At 42.7% G+C, this 14,280-nt stretch overlaps 1 protein-coding gene across 1 annotated transcript in view; it reads right to left on the bottom strand.

Annotated features, from left to right (window-relative positions):
• Positions 1 to 14,280, bottom strand: part of ZSCAN21 (zinc finger and SCAN domain containing 21) — a 42,547-nt gene that overhangs the window by 14,434 nt on the left and 13,833 nt on the right. Inside the window, exon 6 of the mRNA XM_008536548.2 lies at positions 12,668 to 13,505. Within this exon, the coding sequence (XP_008534770.2) occupies positions 12,668 to 13,505 (838 nt within the window). The remainder of the gene's footprint in view (positions 1 to 12,667; positions 13,506 to 14,280) is intronic.

Below are 14,280 nucleotides of genomic sequence, written 5' to 3'. Positions count from 1 at the left end.
TGAGACGTGTTCTTCCGTTTCCTCACTCGACTGCCTTGTGGTTAAACTCTCTCTTTGCTGCAATCTCATCATCTTGGTGTTTGGCTTTCCAGGCGACGGGCAAAAACAAACCTGGTTTGGTAACAGAAACACAGGCTCTGTCTCTTGCTCACATTGCAAAAGAGCGCGTGGGATGGGAGATAATGTGGTGACTATCTTTGGAAGCAATTTACTGCACACATTTATCTTCATTATATCAACCCTATGAAATATTATAATGCTGAGAATACTTAGCCCTGTGAAATATTAAAATCTCTATTTTAAACATCAGGATACTTGGGCTCAGAAAAGTAAGTAACCTTTCCAGTGTCATGTAAGTGATGTATGAGAAAGTCAAGCTTCAGACTTGGCTTTTTCTCCAAAGCCCATGCTTTTAAGCATCTACTGCCTCTGAGTTAAACTGGAGAAAGGAGGGAAGGTTGAAGGGAACAGCATCACTAGGGCAGAGGGGAGAACCAGGGAACCTGCACAATTCCATGAGCCACACGTGTTGATGCCTTGGTGGCGCTCTATCCAGCCTCTCAGTCAAAAGGATCTTTGGATCTTTGCCTTGTCATGCAACCTGTGAGTGGTGATGTTGGGGCTTGAAAGAAATCCTTCCAATTCTAAGCCCATTGTTCTTTCTAAATCAAGGGGGCCTAGAGCTGAAAAATATTAATGCCAAAAGAGACCTTGAGGACAATCTGGTAAACTCTCATTTTCAGGTGAAGAATCAATGTCTGAAGAAGTCAGATCCAAGGCACACTAACAAGCTAGTTAGTAGCAGAGATGAGAGTAGAATGCAGATTCTGTAATTCAATCCTGTGTCCTCACTATATCTCCACAATTTTAAAAATAGCATTAGAAAGATCAATATGCTGTCCATCCAAATCATACAGTATTAAAACAAGTTAATTTAGGATGATCCATTATTATCTTCCATTAATATAACCATGACCATATGATAAAACCATAAGAGAGCAAAGGAAAAGCTAGCCAGTGTGACCTGTGGCTCACTGTAATGTGTCACCTGCATTCCCTCTTCAGAATGGTTTTGATTTTTAAGAACCTCATCGTTTTCCAATGAATTCATACAACAAACACTTACCAAGAATCTACAATGTGTCAGGCATTGTGTTGCGGCACAAGGAAAAAATTAAAAATACACACAGTTCTTGGCAGATCTGTAAACAACTAATTACAGATGTGTTCAGTGATAATAGACCCCAGACCAATAAATGGTGACTGTGTGTGTCATCTTGGTATCCACACTCTAACCTCTCATAAACGTCTTTTCTACAACAGCCCTCTGCTTGGAAACTTACTACTCTAGAGTACCGTTCCCTCCTTTTGGAGAGTTCTAATTGCTAAAAGTTCTTTAAATTAACGCAAAAATCTGCTTTCCTATAATTTCAACTCATTGATCCTAGTCTTGATTGATTCTTTTCTCTCACAAAATGCATGTAGTTATTCTTCTTGTCAGCCCTTCAAAATATTTGAAAACTATCACGTATGATTGTCCCAAAGATCACCTACAACCGTTCCATAATCTTGTCTTAAAGTTACTTCTGAATCTTGGAATGTAAAATGTCCGAACTGACCGCGGGCCCTCTGAAGGTCCCGCAGTTCAAGATTTGGTTTCAAAGAGAAAAAGGATTCCCCTCCCCCTTGTAGCAGAAATCGGGAAGGGGAAAAGCTGCAGGGTTACTGTGGGCCCTGGCTCCCTCCCTCTTCTCTCAGCAGGGTGGGCCCGGGTCTCTCTAAAATGGTTGCTCTCTGGATCACCCTCCCTCACTCTCACCATGGCTTATTTTTGCTGCCATCGCTATGCTTGGCCAGTAGAGGGCGATCAAACCTTGATTTCTCTTAGAACAGGGCTAGGAAAGCTGCTCACCCCTTATGGGTCTGAAAACTTCCCTTCTTTCTTTCCAGAAGGAGTCCACTTGCAGCTGCAAAGACATTCATTCAGCTAAAGAAAATGAAAGGAAAGGAGAATAAAAGTGGAGTGATTTAGTTAGCCCCACAGCTTAGAGCTGGAGCTCTGCTGCTAACAAGCCTTGGGAGATTTGGATAGACAACCGGATTCTCTGGAAAATGGGCATAATAATACCTGTTCTGACAACTTGAAAGCATTTGGATCATGTGAGAATGAACTAGCTCTGCAACTACCTATACCAATAGTAAGGGATTTTTAATCTTCAAAACTCTTGGCTACAATATTATTTCTGATCTCTTCTGGGTTTTTTTGGTTTTTTTTGGTGAGGAAGGTGGGCTCTGAGTTAACATATGTTGCCAATCTTCCTCTTTTTTTTTTTGGCTTGAGGAAGATTGTCACTGAGCTAACATCTGTGCCAATCTTCCTCTCTTTTGTATGTGGGATGCCACCACAGTGTGGCTTGATGAGCTGTGTGGGTCTGCACCCAGGATCTGAACCCATGAACCCTGGTCTGCCAAAGTAGACCACACAAACTTAACCACTACACTGTCGGGCCACCCCTCTTCTGTTTTAATGTCAACCCTCTCTGCCCCCTGCCCCACAGGAATATATGTGGCTCCACCTATCACAGATCCTTTTTTCCAGTCTGCCTTCCCTGGAGAGGGCCACCTGCCTTCTCCTGAATTAGAGAGGATACAGTTTCCTGCCAAGACTTTTACGAGAGCAGATTGCTGGCTTGTTCCCCCTTGTTTGTGGAAGAACCCACCAAAAATTGGCATAATCTCAGAGGAGAAGGAGATCACAACGGGCATCTGGCCCAGCCTTCCCCCATGCAACATCCCTTCCTGCCCAGGACCCAGGTGTCCCCCAGCCATCCCTGAACACCTGAACTGATGCATCACAGCCACCTGCTCTGGCTGGCTCTGCGACAAGGTTCTTTCTTCTTCCAGTAGCCTTCACTAGGACCACTCCTTCCGGTTGTGCAACTTGTGCCCTGCACAACGCCAGGGGCCACCACTCATCTCGTTATCAGGGAGCTGTACTATATAGTTATGCTTGCCAGCAGGAGGCAGTCAAGTGTCTTGAGGAAGGGGTGCCTTTTTCTAACTTGCCCTAAGGCCTGGTGGGGCTGGGCAGAGCTGCCTTTACTTGTCTGCCTTACTCATTGCTGTTACCTTTTGTTTTATTATTCCTCACACTCAGCACATGGCCTGACAACAATGTTTGTTGGAAAGGATTTAGTTCTAGTTCTTGGAGTCATGCAGAGCAATTGAATCCCTCTTCTAACACGACAGGCCTTTAGATATTTGAGGGCAGAGACGAGTTCCCAGTGAGTTTTCTCCTCACCAAGCAAAACCCTATTGCGCAGGAGGTGGTTTTGCCCTTACCATCCTGCAGTTGGTCTGTCTTTTAAAATGTGGAATCCAGGACAAAATGCAGGGCACATGATGACATAAGCCAGGCAGAGTCGAGTCAGCCTAGTACCTGCTGTGTTAAAGAATCTGGAGCGGAGGCCGTGCTGAAGACATCTGAGACTTGGAGGCACTGATGGGATCTACTGGCAAAGGGACACGGCTGGTTTGGGACAAGAAAGGCCTCCTGAAGCTGCGCAGCAATTTCCATCGTTCCAGGGGAAATTTGGTTCCTCAGAGGATTTGGGATTTAAAAGGAATTTTGTTAGCTGAGGATTGGGGCAGGGGAAGGAATTGAGCAAGGATTGGGACAATTTGGGAGAATCACAGAAACCGTGTGGAATTCTGTCCGTAACATCTGGGACTGAAATGGTCTCTGAACAGTCTTTTCATAAAGACCTGATTTCAAGGTGATGTGTTTTAGGAACTCATGGGATGGAGGACACTGCCAGCACGTTTCACTTACAAAAGGGAGACTTTTGTGAGGGGTAAATGAGAATTCAGGAGAGAAGAGCAAGAGGCACATGAGGAAATAATCATAGCTAATATTTTTGGAACACTTACATAAGGCAATGTTGTAGGTGCTCCAAGTGTAATGGCTCATTTAATGCTTAGGATAACTCTATGTCCATTTTACAGATGAGGAAACTAAGACACAGCAAGTCAGTGGTGGATGAAGGACTTGATCTTAGGCAAACTGGCTCCAGTGCCTGTGTGCCTAACCACTATGCTAGGCTGCTCCATAAACATAGCTGTGGGACCACAGCCGTGATGTATGAAGATGGGAGAATAATTGAGCTCATAAAGGAGGACAGGGGACAATTAAGTAGTGGAAAGAATCTGGTTGCTGGAGTCAGACACACCTGCTTTTAAAATCCAGCTCTGCCACTTGCTGGGTCAGCCACTTCACTTTCTGCATCTGTAAAATGGGGCAACTGTCTTTGCGAAGTTGATATGTGGATTAGAGAAAATTCATGGTTGTTATAACTCATAAGTGAAGGAAGAGGAGTTGAAGGACAGCATAACGTGAACTGACAATGTTTCAAGGAAATGGTCAAATGTTATAGAAAAATGAGAAAATGCTCTGTCAAGAACACCGGCGACCTTAAACAGTGCCACTGAAGTAGGTGGGATAAGGGCTGAGTCACAGGGGCTTTAAGAGGGAGGACACTGGCAGTGAAGAGATGAAAACAGCAGTGATGCTCCACTTGGTAGAGGATTGGTAGCTAAAAGGAAGAGACAAGGTCAAACAAAAGATTTTTACACATTTGCTTTTGCCCCTTAAATCTACAAGTTTGTGCTTATTTAAATGTAGAACTGATGCTGAAGGGTCAGGAGGAGCTTAGAGGCACCCGAGATCGAGGCCATACCCCTTGCAGGCAGCATGCAAGGGGCTCCAGGGAGCAGGAAGGACCAGAGTGAAGCACATCCGGATGGCCTGGGGCCCTCGGGAAAGAATGCTGAGGGGGTCTCTGCTGGGAAGGGGTGAGGTGAGGCTGTGGTAGGCACGGAAGTTTGCGGGGGCAGGAGACACCCAGACTGTGAAATCGAGACTAGGGGATTGTCTAGTAGGGGCCAGACACCAAGGCAGCCACGTGGGCATGTCTGCCTCTGTCAGCTCTCCATAACGAAGGCGCAGGAATGGAGGAAGTGGAGGAAGCCACCAGGCTTTGAACTGGACTGGACAGAGTGAAATGTTGAGAGCAGCTCAGATGGTGAACCCTGACCCTTGTCACTCCTAGGGCTCTTGTCTATACATTGGCGCTGGAAGGCTCGTCGTCTCCGTGTCCAAGCCTTTATTAACTTGGGATAAGAATCTCTCACAAGACCCACTGTCCATAGCAGTGACCAAGTCCAATAAACTACTGGATTTCTTCCTGTTCTTGACTACCCTGTCCCTCACTTCTGTTCTCTGGAATCATTTCCTTAAGTAAATCATCTGCACACAAGCCCTCACCTGTTTCTGCTCTGTGGGGAACACAGGCTGAGACAGGTGGACAGGATAGGGTGAAGATCCCCTGAACAGGGATTTGGATGTGAAGATACCCAAGTAAAAATACATGTTTTTTTCACATGTGCCACCTTTTATTTACTTTAGAAAAAATTTGCTTATTCCGCCATAACCTTGGAAAGCAAGCAGGGCAGGGGGTAGTATTAAATACCTTAAGGATTCTGAAACTGAAGCATGCAGGAAAACAGAACACTTTGCACCTCTATTCTGGTTTCTGAAAAGGATGAATAAGTCAATTATTTAAATGAGACAAAGTAAAAAAAAATCAAATAGAATTTGTCTCAATATATCATGCAGTGACAAAACAAGGTTATCAGGTTAGAGGTCATAGTTTGAAGGTCTCAACTATTGATTGCATGCTGCACCTACCCTTAGGATGTTCAGTTTTCTAAGTTTCATAAATTGGTCAAAGGTTATTTTAATGGTTCCAACTTATAAGAAAATTGTTTGGGGGGATCATTAAAAAGCTACTTTGTTTCACGGTTTTTCACCCTCTTGCCTTCTTTCCAAGAAGCTACCTGGAGCTCTAAGGTGGTGTTTCATACAGAGCTCTGTGAAATTACTCAGAACATGTTCATGTGTGTGAGGATTGTTTGTGGGTCACAGTTCCAGTTTTTAACTTCGAAATCACACTTTTTTCTTTACCCAAAACATGTGTATTTACACAACCAAGGATGACAAAAAAAACCAAGCGCCACAAATACTGCCACCTAGAGATGATAATTTATTGTTTTACCATGACCCAGAAGAGAAACAACATAAAGAGAATATTTATTACAAATCCCCACAATTTCCTTCCCCAACCTCACTACTCTAGCATTTGTCAGACACCACCGGCCTCCTAAAATGGACCATTGACTATAAATGCATATAAATTTCTTTTTGCTGCCATGTCTCATGATTGAAACTTTAATCCTCAATCAAGGTTTCAAATGATTATTTTCAGTGGAGGAGTTCCTTAGTTTCTAAAAAAACAAACCACTTTTCCTCTAAGATTCCATTATTTATTGAAAGAAGCCTTTCTAGAAAAGTTAATGAGGATTTTAAATGAACAAATTTAATTTAAAATCACTTACTGAACATCTACCAAGCATCTGGACTCTTCCAAGACTAGCAAAATGAAAAGGCCAGGTTTTAACAGCAATAACTTAATTCTGCAGGTATTTAAAGACAAGCGAGTTTCTTCTTTTGGTCTAATTTATTCTAAACTAAGAAACTAGGAACTGACACAACAGGAAAGGGTTGTTTTATCCAGTCTACAGATAAACAAGACAATGCCTGAGTTAGCTCTCTATATAGATTTAGGCTTATCATGTCGAGTTGGTTGTAATAATCTATATTTAACTAAAAGTTAATAAAAATACATATGTTCATTTTAAAATAATTACTGATTTTGCTTGCATATCACCCTTTACCCCTAAACTCATAGATTTTTAGAACAAGATTTTCCTGCATAATCACAATCGGCTTCCTCCCACCCCGCCCCCCTCACGTATTTGCTTTCACGTAAGAACCCCGCCTACCAGCAGAAGTATCTCAGTCTAACACGCTCCGCCGGACTGAAACCTTCCTTCAGCTGCTAAGTGGTTGAGCTGAGGAGGAAGGCGAGCGAGCACTGACGCAACACATCCCCAAGTTTCTCTCCTCTCCCTCCGCCAGGCGTCGTCGGCACTATTCCTCCTCAGCTGGGAGCAGGCGCTGTTAAAAACCTCCTCCCCTCGCTCCTTCATAAAACACCTGACCTCGTCGGGAGACAAACTGACAGAGATTTGGGGCGACTGGGGTTGCCTAGTCCCTTCCCTGGACCAAAGGAACTTAAAACCTAAATCTGAAACTGGAATGAAATCCGAGTTTCAATCCCACCTTTCAATCACTCACAGATTTCATTCTTAAAACACTCAGCCTCACTGCTTAATGAGTGCTTGCTGAAGGGATAAAATGTAATTTCAAGACCAATTAACTTTGCTGATTACTGTGTAAATACTTCATGATTCTTTAGTAAATGGAGGTGAGAATCTCAAAGATTAAAAAAAAAAAAAGCTGTTAAAATCACAGCAGACCATTGTTTAGAAGTCAACCTAATGCCCACTCTTTACCTTCCGCTGTTTTAGGATGAGAAAAACTTGGTTTGTGGTATCCACTATTAAACAGAACCAGACAACATGAAACTAAGTTCTCATGTTAAGACATTCTGTATTATGAGATGTCCGAAGTATTTCCCAAACTTCTGTTTGACCTGCAGAATTGGAGATGGCTTACCTCCATATAACTTCAAGTTTGTTTCACAATGCTTTGAAAAGTAAAACAGATAATTTCATTTTTAGATAGAATAAAAAATTAATTTGAATAGCAAAATAAGTAACTGCTTTTAAATGTGCAAGTGTGTTCATTCTAAAAATGAAACATAAGGGGCTGGCCCCGTGGCCGAGTGGTTAAGTTCGCGCGCTCCGCTGCAGGCGGCCCAGTGTTTCGTTGGTTCGAATCCTGGGCGCGGACATGGCACTGCTCATCAGACCACGCTGAGGCAGCGTCCCACATGCCACAACTAGAAGAACCCACAACGAAGAATACACAACTATGTACCGGGGGGCTTTGGGGAAAAAAAGGAAAAAATAAAATCTTTAAAAAAAAAAAAAAAAAAAAAAAAATAAAAATGAAACATAAATCTGTTACGAAAATTTTTCAAATAATGCTTTTTATTAAATTCTCCAGTAGTAGTTGAAATAAAAATCTACTCTAACTTCTATGAAAAGACCTATTTATACCACTTAATTTCCTTTTTTCTGATTCTGTATTTCACTGGGCAATCTGTAGACCCTCATTTGGTTTCCCAGATGGAGAACCCCAGCCCCCTCATAAACATTTCTGAGAAGTTGCTCAGAGTGGGACACACAAAAATACAGCTCCCCTGGCAAGTACTGTGGTCACTGTCTGATTACGTTTTAACACTGTTACTCCAATTCACACAACGAACCTTCCAGGAGGTGGCAGGATGAACCTGGTTAGCTAGCTTTAGATGCGTACATCAGGATGACCAGACCCTGCAATAAAAGGTGATCAATTCTAGGATAAAAACTAGAAAAGAATTCTTTCACAGCTATGAATCTTCACAAGTCCTCTCTCCTAATCATCATAAACCGGGGAAGAAATGGGAGCAGGGAAGGCACGCAGGAGCACAAACAAGGGAATATTGCAAAATGCTTCTCAAGCCTTATCAGGAAAACTTTCTGTAATGCCAGGAACTGGAGGCATCTGTGCCTATTTTCCAGGAAAGAGTTCACCTTGGTGTTTCCCTATCCCAAAATTTCTAAGCATAAGGATTTAAGAGTTAGTGGGGGAAGCAGGACTATGGTTTACAGAATCCGGTCAAGTTAAGTGGTCCCACTGGCCTTTCCAGTATACTCCCTCCTCTAGATTCATGGAGAAGACCCTCCTTCTCCCCAGACAAGCTCTGAGAACCTGTTCTCTTTGTTTGAAATGGTGATCTGGCAGCTAAGAGGTTAAATTCCTGGCTTTGAAGAGAAAACTCTCAGGAAGCTACAGATGTTTACAGGAATTGTTCCATTTGAGTGCCCTATGAACTTGTCTCTCCTAACAATCGACTACCCTCCTCTCCAGATCTGATAAGCACCAAACTACGGAAATTTTTTCTCATTTTCCTCCTCCTCAGTTCTGTGAACTGATTTTTTGTCTATAACCACATTGACTTTTTCACTACTCACTCCAAAACTTTGCTCTCTTGGAGTGATGTGTTCTGTCAAATAGATTAAAATAAAATACACTATCTGTTTACAGAGAATATACAGAATAACAACAGGGGCTGGAGGTACAAAACACAAGACACTGACATCATGGTCATACAAAATATATAGAAGTACCCAACATTAACAATTTTTGTAAGAAGCACATTTTGCTATTTCTTTAGCATTTCCCCACATTGTTTTCTTCTGCGGATCCTCTGGAGTTAAGATTGAGTTTCCTCTGCAGTGTTTCTGAAATTCGTTATATGACTGGAACGTACTGACGGAATTCATTTTCTGTCCAAAGCAACGAGTGCTATACGTGAAAGTTTTCCTCACATATAATGTTAGTAAAGTTTATTTACAGTGTAAGCTTTCTGACGCTAAGGGCTGAGATGTGATTAAAGGCTTTGCCATATTTATCACATTCAAGAGGTTCCTTTCTGGAATGAATTCTCTGATATATGTTAAGATGTGAACTGTCTCACATATCAAACACGTCGTCCTCTCTGTACATATTTAGCACAGTTTCACCTTTATGCCTTTAATAAAAAACTAAGTGCCTTACATATCAAGATGCCTCACGCATCTGTATTCAGGCTTTAGCCTTGACTGCCAGGCTGGAGTAGAAACAAATACCCCACAACCTGAAGAATTTTACCTCTCTTCCTGGCAAGGTTAAGGTATATTTTTAAAAACCCTTCAAAAACTTCCATTAGGTCAACTAGCATGCTAATGGTTAACTGTAGAGTACTTAAACTGTTGACAGACTTCAGCCAGTCAAGAACTTTCGAGTGACTATCCTGAGCACTAATTAGATGATGTAAGCCTGTTTGACCATGACCCAATTACACTCTGCACTGAGCAGCAGGTAAAGGAATGCAATGCAAATAAGCTTTAATAAACAGCTGTAACCCGTTTTCTTCAGAAAACATATCTTCAAACAGCTGCTTCAAGGCTGAAGATCTGAAGCAACCCCAGGGGCAACCACACATAGTCAGCACACTGTCCCAGTAAAACGGGAATTAAATGTGGGGGCTCAGGTTATATTTAACTTCCACTTAAAAAAAAAACAAAAATGATGGCTGACTTACGCCAGCATGTAGTTGCGGTTGAAAAAGGCCCACCTGGAACCGAGCAAAGTTCTTTCCCTCTTAAGAACAGTCAGTGCTTTGATCAGTGCCTGGAGGTAAGTACCTCACTGCCTTCAGTTGCTTCCCAGCAGCCAAAGTCGTAGCTCAAAAGCACCAGCGGTTGTTCTATGCAATCATCGCTGCGGCTCGCTCTTTGAAGAAAATCCTGAAAGCATTTTTTTCTACCTTCACTTTACTGTAAAGAGTTACTTACATAAACTCTTTGGGAGTATCTCGTCTGTTTTTCTTAAACTGGATGGATAGGAACATTCTGGTCAGCAGCTGACTTCCTTGAAGTTTCCCCACGCAACATGATGAAACTGCTTCGAAGCTACAGGGAAGTTGTGGTTGGTCCAAGTAGTAAAGCCAAGCCAAAAAAAAGAATTACTGCTGTGCAGAACTGTAGTTTAGTCTGGAGCTGAGGCCACAGCTGCTCCGATCCCGCTGGCTCCCCATAAAGCCATGCTGTCTCCCATGAGGAGCTGGTTCCTGTTTAGTGAACAACTGCTGAAATCTAGTTTCAGTTCTGTTTCTCGATGGGAGACCTCAAACTCTATGTGGGGTTCTCCCATTATGGGGAGTCTTCAGGTTTGGTCTTAGCCTATGTTTCTAAGTTTCTACAGAGCTGTCCACAATCATTTGCGTGCTCTCATGAGCAGTCATCTCTACCCAAGTCCCTAATGAGTACCCGTGGAGCGCATGATACTTGGGTCTCCTGTATGTGTATCCCAAACCAGTCTCTGTCACTAGTTTTGAGGCAGCCAATTGCATCCTCCTGCGCAGATGATGGAAAAGCTCAAAGTTTCATAACCTCACCTCAGTCTTTAGTGATGAGAAGCAGAAAAGACCCTTGCAGTATGACTACGATACAGTTAACCACATCCTAGCGTGTTGGTGAACTTCACAGAGCAACAACGTGTTTAGTAACTGCCAGCTAACGATGTCAAATGCTTTTGCAAAGTTTCTGGAAAGTGTGGGGAAAAAATGCTCCCTGCAACTTTCCTTTTTCTGAAAAAGCAACAAAAATCACATCTTCTGAACTATATTATGTAAAGTTACAAATGATTCAGAAAGTGCCCAAATCATCAGGTTGTTCAGCTGCTGACTGAAGAGAACTCTGGCTAAGATCTTTACCGTAGAAAGATGTCAAGAAATGGCCTTAGTAAGTGTTCATAGTTTTCTTCTTTAAGATGACGACAACAGAGTCATTTCTGACATTCCATGGTACTCACTCACCGATCCATGTTTAGAAAGTCTATGCACGCAGCCAACCAGCACCTTTCTTTTATATTTAGGACAAAAATAGCATCAGACCCTTGAGGGTTAGCATGCCTCAGGCTCTGAAGGTCCTCTTCAAAAGCTGGGTCAGGCTACTACACTTCAGGTACTCATGACTCACAGGGCTTTATCATAAATGCAAAAGTCCTGTTGGAAGTCAGGCAGAATGAGTGTCTCTTCTGCGTTCAGCACTGTGTCCAGTGCTGTGGGGGATATAAACACATCCCTTGACAATGGAAGCATCTCTTTTGGGGGGTGATGAAAACTTTCAGACACAAAACCATGAAGGATTAGAAGAGAGTGTACAATCAAGTGCTAACTTGTGGAGAAATGCATTTAGGAGTGCGATAGTGCTTTAGGGATTTCTAGAAGGGAGAGAAGTGTTTTGAATCATTGTTGCCATTTCAGTAGAATTTCTCTCAGTGATGAGGATAGAACCATCTACATGTGTTGCAGTCCTTTGGAACTGTAGACTGGTGCACGTACTCTCTCTTTCAGGAAGAGACAGAAATCTTTGGTTTAATACTCATCAGCACAGTCCTCGATTTCCATAGCTTTGGTAGGCTACCAGTGATCATATATATAACTTACTGTATATATAACTAGTTTGAGCAGCATGTCCCAATGGAGTTTTTGTTTTTTAACTGTTCCTCTTTTTTGAGAAATAAGGTACAGCCAGATGGCGGCCAGGCAGGGCTTGTTTGCAGCAAGCAGCTTTTTAACCTTGGTATCATTTTCAGAGCCAATCTTAATCTTTCAATCATATATTATGGTTGCTGAGAGTCCAATAGCGCCTTAGAGGTATCCTCATTACTGAAAAGCTTGACATTTTAGTGTGTGTGCTTTCATCTCGTGTGGAAATAGCATGTCGATTATCCAGGACTAGCTTTCCCCTGCAGGGGCTGTGTGGAAGAACTAGATGCCCACAGACTGCGAAGGCAAAACACTGCTGATGTAACTACAAGGATCCTTAGTGTGATTTTTTTAAATCTGTTGAATCTGTTTCTTTCCCCTCCACGGGCACACATCTCTGAGATAATTTTAGAAACGAAAGGGGGAAATGGCTTGTTGACAAACTTTTGCTTTACACACAGCTTTTCAGGAACGCTCCAAATGCATCGAGGGAGGCCGGGCTGTACTCGGAGGCGCGCTCTCTGGTGTGGATTCTGTGGTGCAGAGTGAGCGTCGAGCTCCGGGTGAAGGCCTTGCCGCACTTAGTGCACTTATAGGGCTTTTCTCGGGTGTGAATCCTCCGGTGCAGAATAAGGTATGAGTTTCGGTTGAAAGCTTTTCCACACTCGCTACATTCATAGGGCTTTTCCCCTGTGTGGATCCTCTGATGTTTAGTGAGGTCTGAGCTCTGGCTGAAGGCCTTCCCACACTCATTACATTCGTAAGGTTTCTCTCCGGAGTGGATTCGCTGATGTAGAATGAGATTTGAACTATGACTGAAGGCTTTGCCACACTCGTTACATTCATGAGGTTTCTCTCCTGTGTGGATTCTCTGATGGAGGACAAGGTTTGAGTTAAGACTGAAGGCTTTCCCACACTCACTACATTCATAGGGCTTTTCTCCAGTGTGGATTATTTTATGGCGAATAAGGCTTGAACTCCTTGTGAAGCATTTACCACATTCATCACACCTATGAGACTTGGCTCCTGTCGGAACTTCCTCAGGGGTGTTAAAGTTTGAGCTCAAACTGAAGCTTCTTCCCAATCCTTTACCCTTCTCCCTTGGACCTCTCTCTCCCGTGGTGGGTTTTTTTTCCTTGACTGTAGCTGGCCCTGAATCTTTCTTTTCTTTTCCAGTTTTCTCCTCAGGGTTTCTTAGCTGCCTTTCTGCTATTCTGCCCTGCTGTTCACGTTTTTCTCCAAAATCTTTCTGGAATCTTCCTGTTGTCTCCCCACGTGATGCTGAGTCTTCTGCAATTTCAGCCTTTGAGGTTGACTCCTCATTCTCATTCCTGTTTTCACAACCTGACACAATAAATAGAAAATACAAATAGCGTCTTTTTCTTTTCAATATAATCAGCTGACAGTGTTTTTCAGAAAGCTTCTACATGCCTGCAAAATGACCTCATAATATTAATCAGAGATAAAGTAGGAGAAAAATAAGGAAAAAAAATAGGGACAGCAGGGAGTAGAGCTGGGAAGTGAGAGGGCACGCAAAGAGTGGAGAGGACAACAAAGGGAGTGTGCAGAGGGGACGGGAATGAACAGCCATGCTGGGGAATGAGCAGAGGGGTCAGAACCAGTAAAGGAAGGAAGGGAGGCAGAATTAACATGAGAGGTCATAATTCACAGTTCTACTGTTGGGTACCTGATAGCTAATTTGAAGGAATATACATTTAAAAAATCGTATTTCATTTCTAATGCAAGCATTTATGAGTTAAAAACAAAAACAATGGATAGATCTTTCCCAGAAAATATTAAGTGGTATTAGCAGAAAGAAAGGAACACAGTTAATAAAGGAAAAGTGAATACTCCTCCAATTATGTGAAACTTTTATCAATAAGGTCATGGTTAATGGGAAAAACAAGGAGCTCCGAACTTAGCAGTTATAAGGACCTTCAGACAAAGGAAATAATTTCTCTTCACCATGGGGGACAGCAGAGAGCTGCCAGTGCTCAACCAGGAGAGACGAGGGCGAAGAAGCTGGGTGGGGCATTAGTAAACATAATTAAATCCTTCACTGACAGACAACTGAGAATAATTGCTAACAGAAAAGAAACCGAAAACAATGCTGGAGACA

The sequence above is a fragment of the Equus przewalskii genome, chromosome 12 (assembly GCF_037783145.1).
Source record: "Equus przewalskii isolate Varuska chromosome 12, EquPr2, whole genome shotgun sequence".
Classification (NCBI taxonomy): domain Eukaryota; kingdom Metazoa; phylum Chordata; class Mammalia; order Perissodactyla; family Equidae; genus Equus; species Equus przewalskii.
The sequence above is the reverse complement of the archived record's forward strand: the minus strand, read 5'-3'. Positions and strand labels throughout refer to the sequence as shown.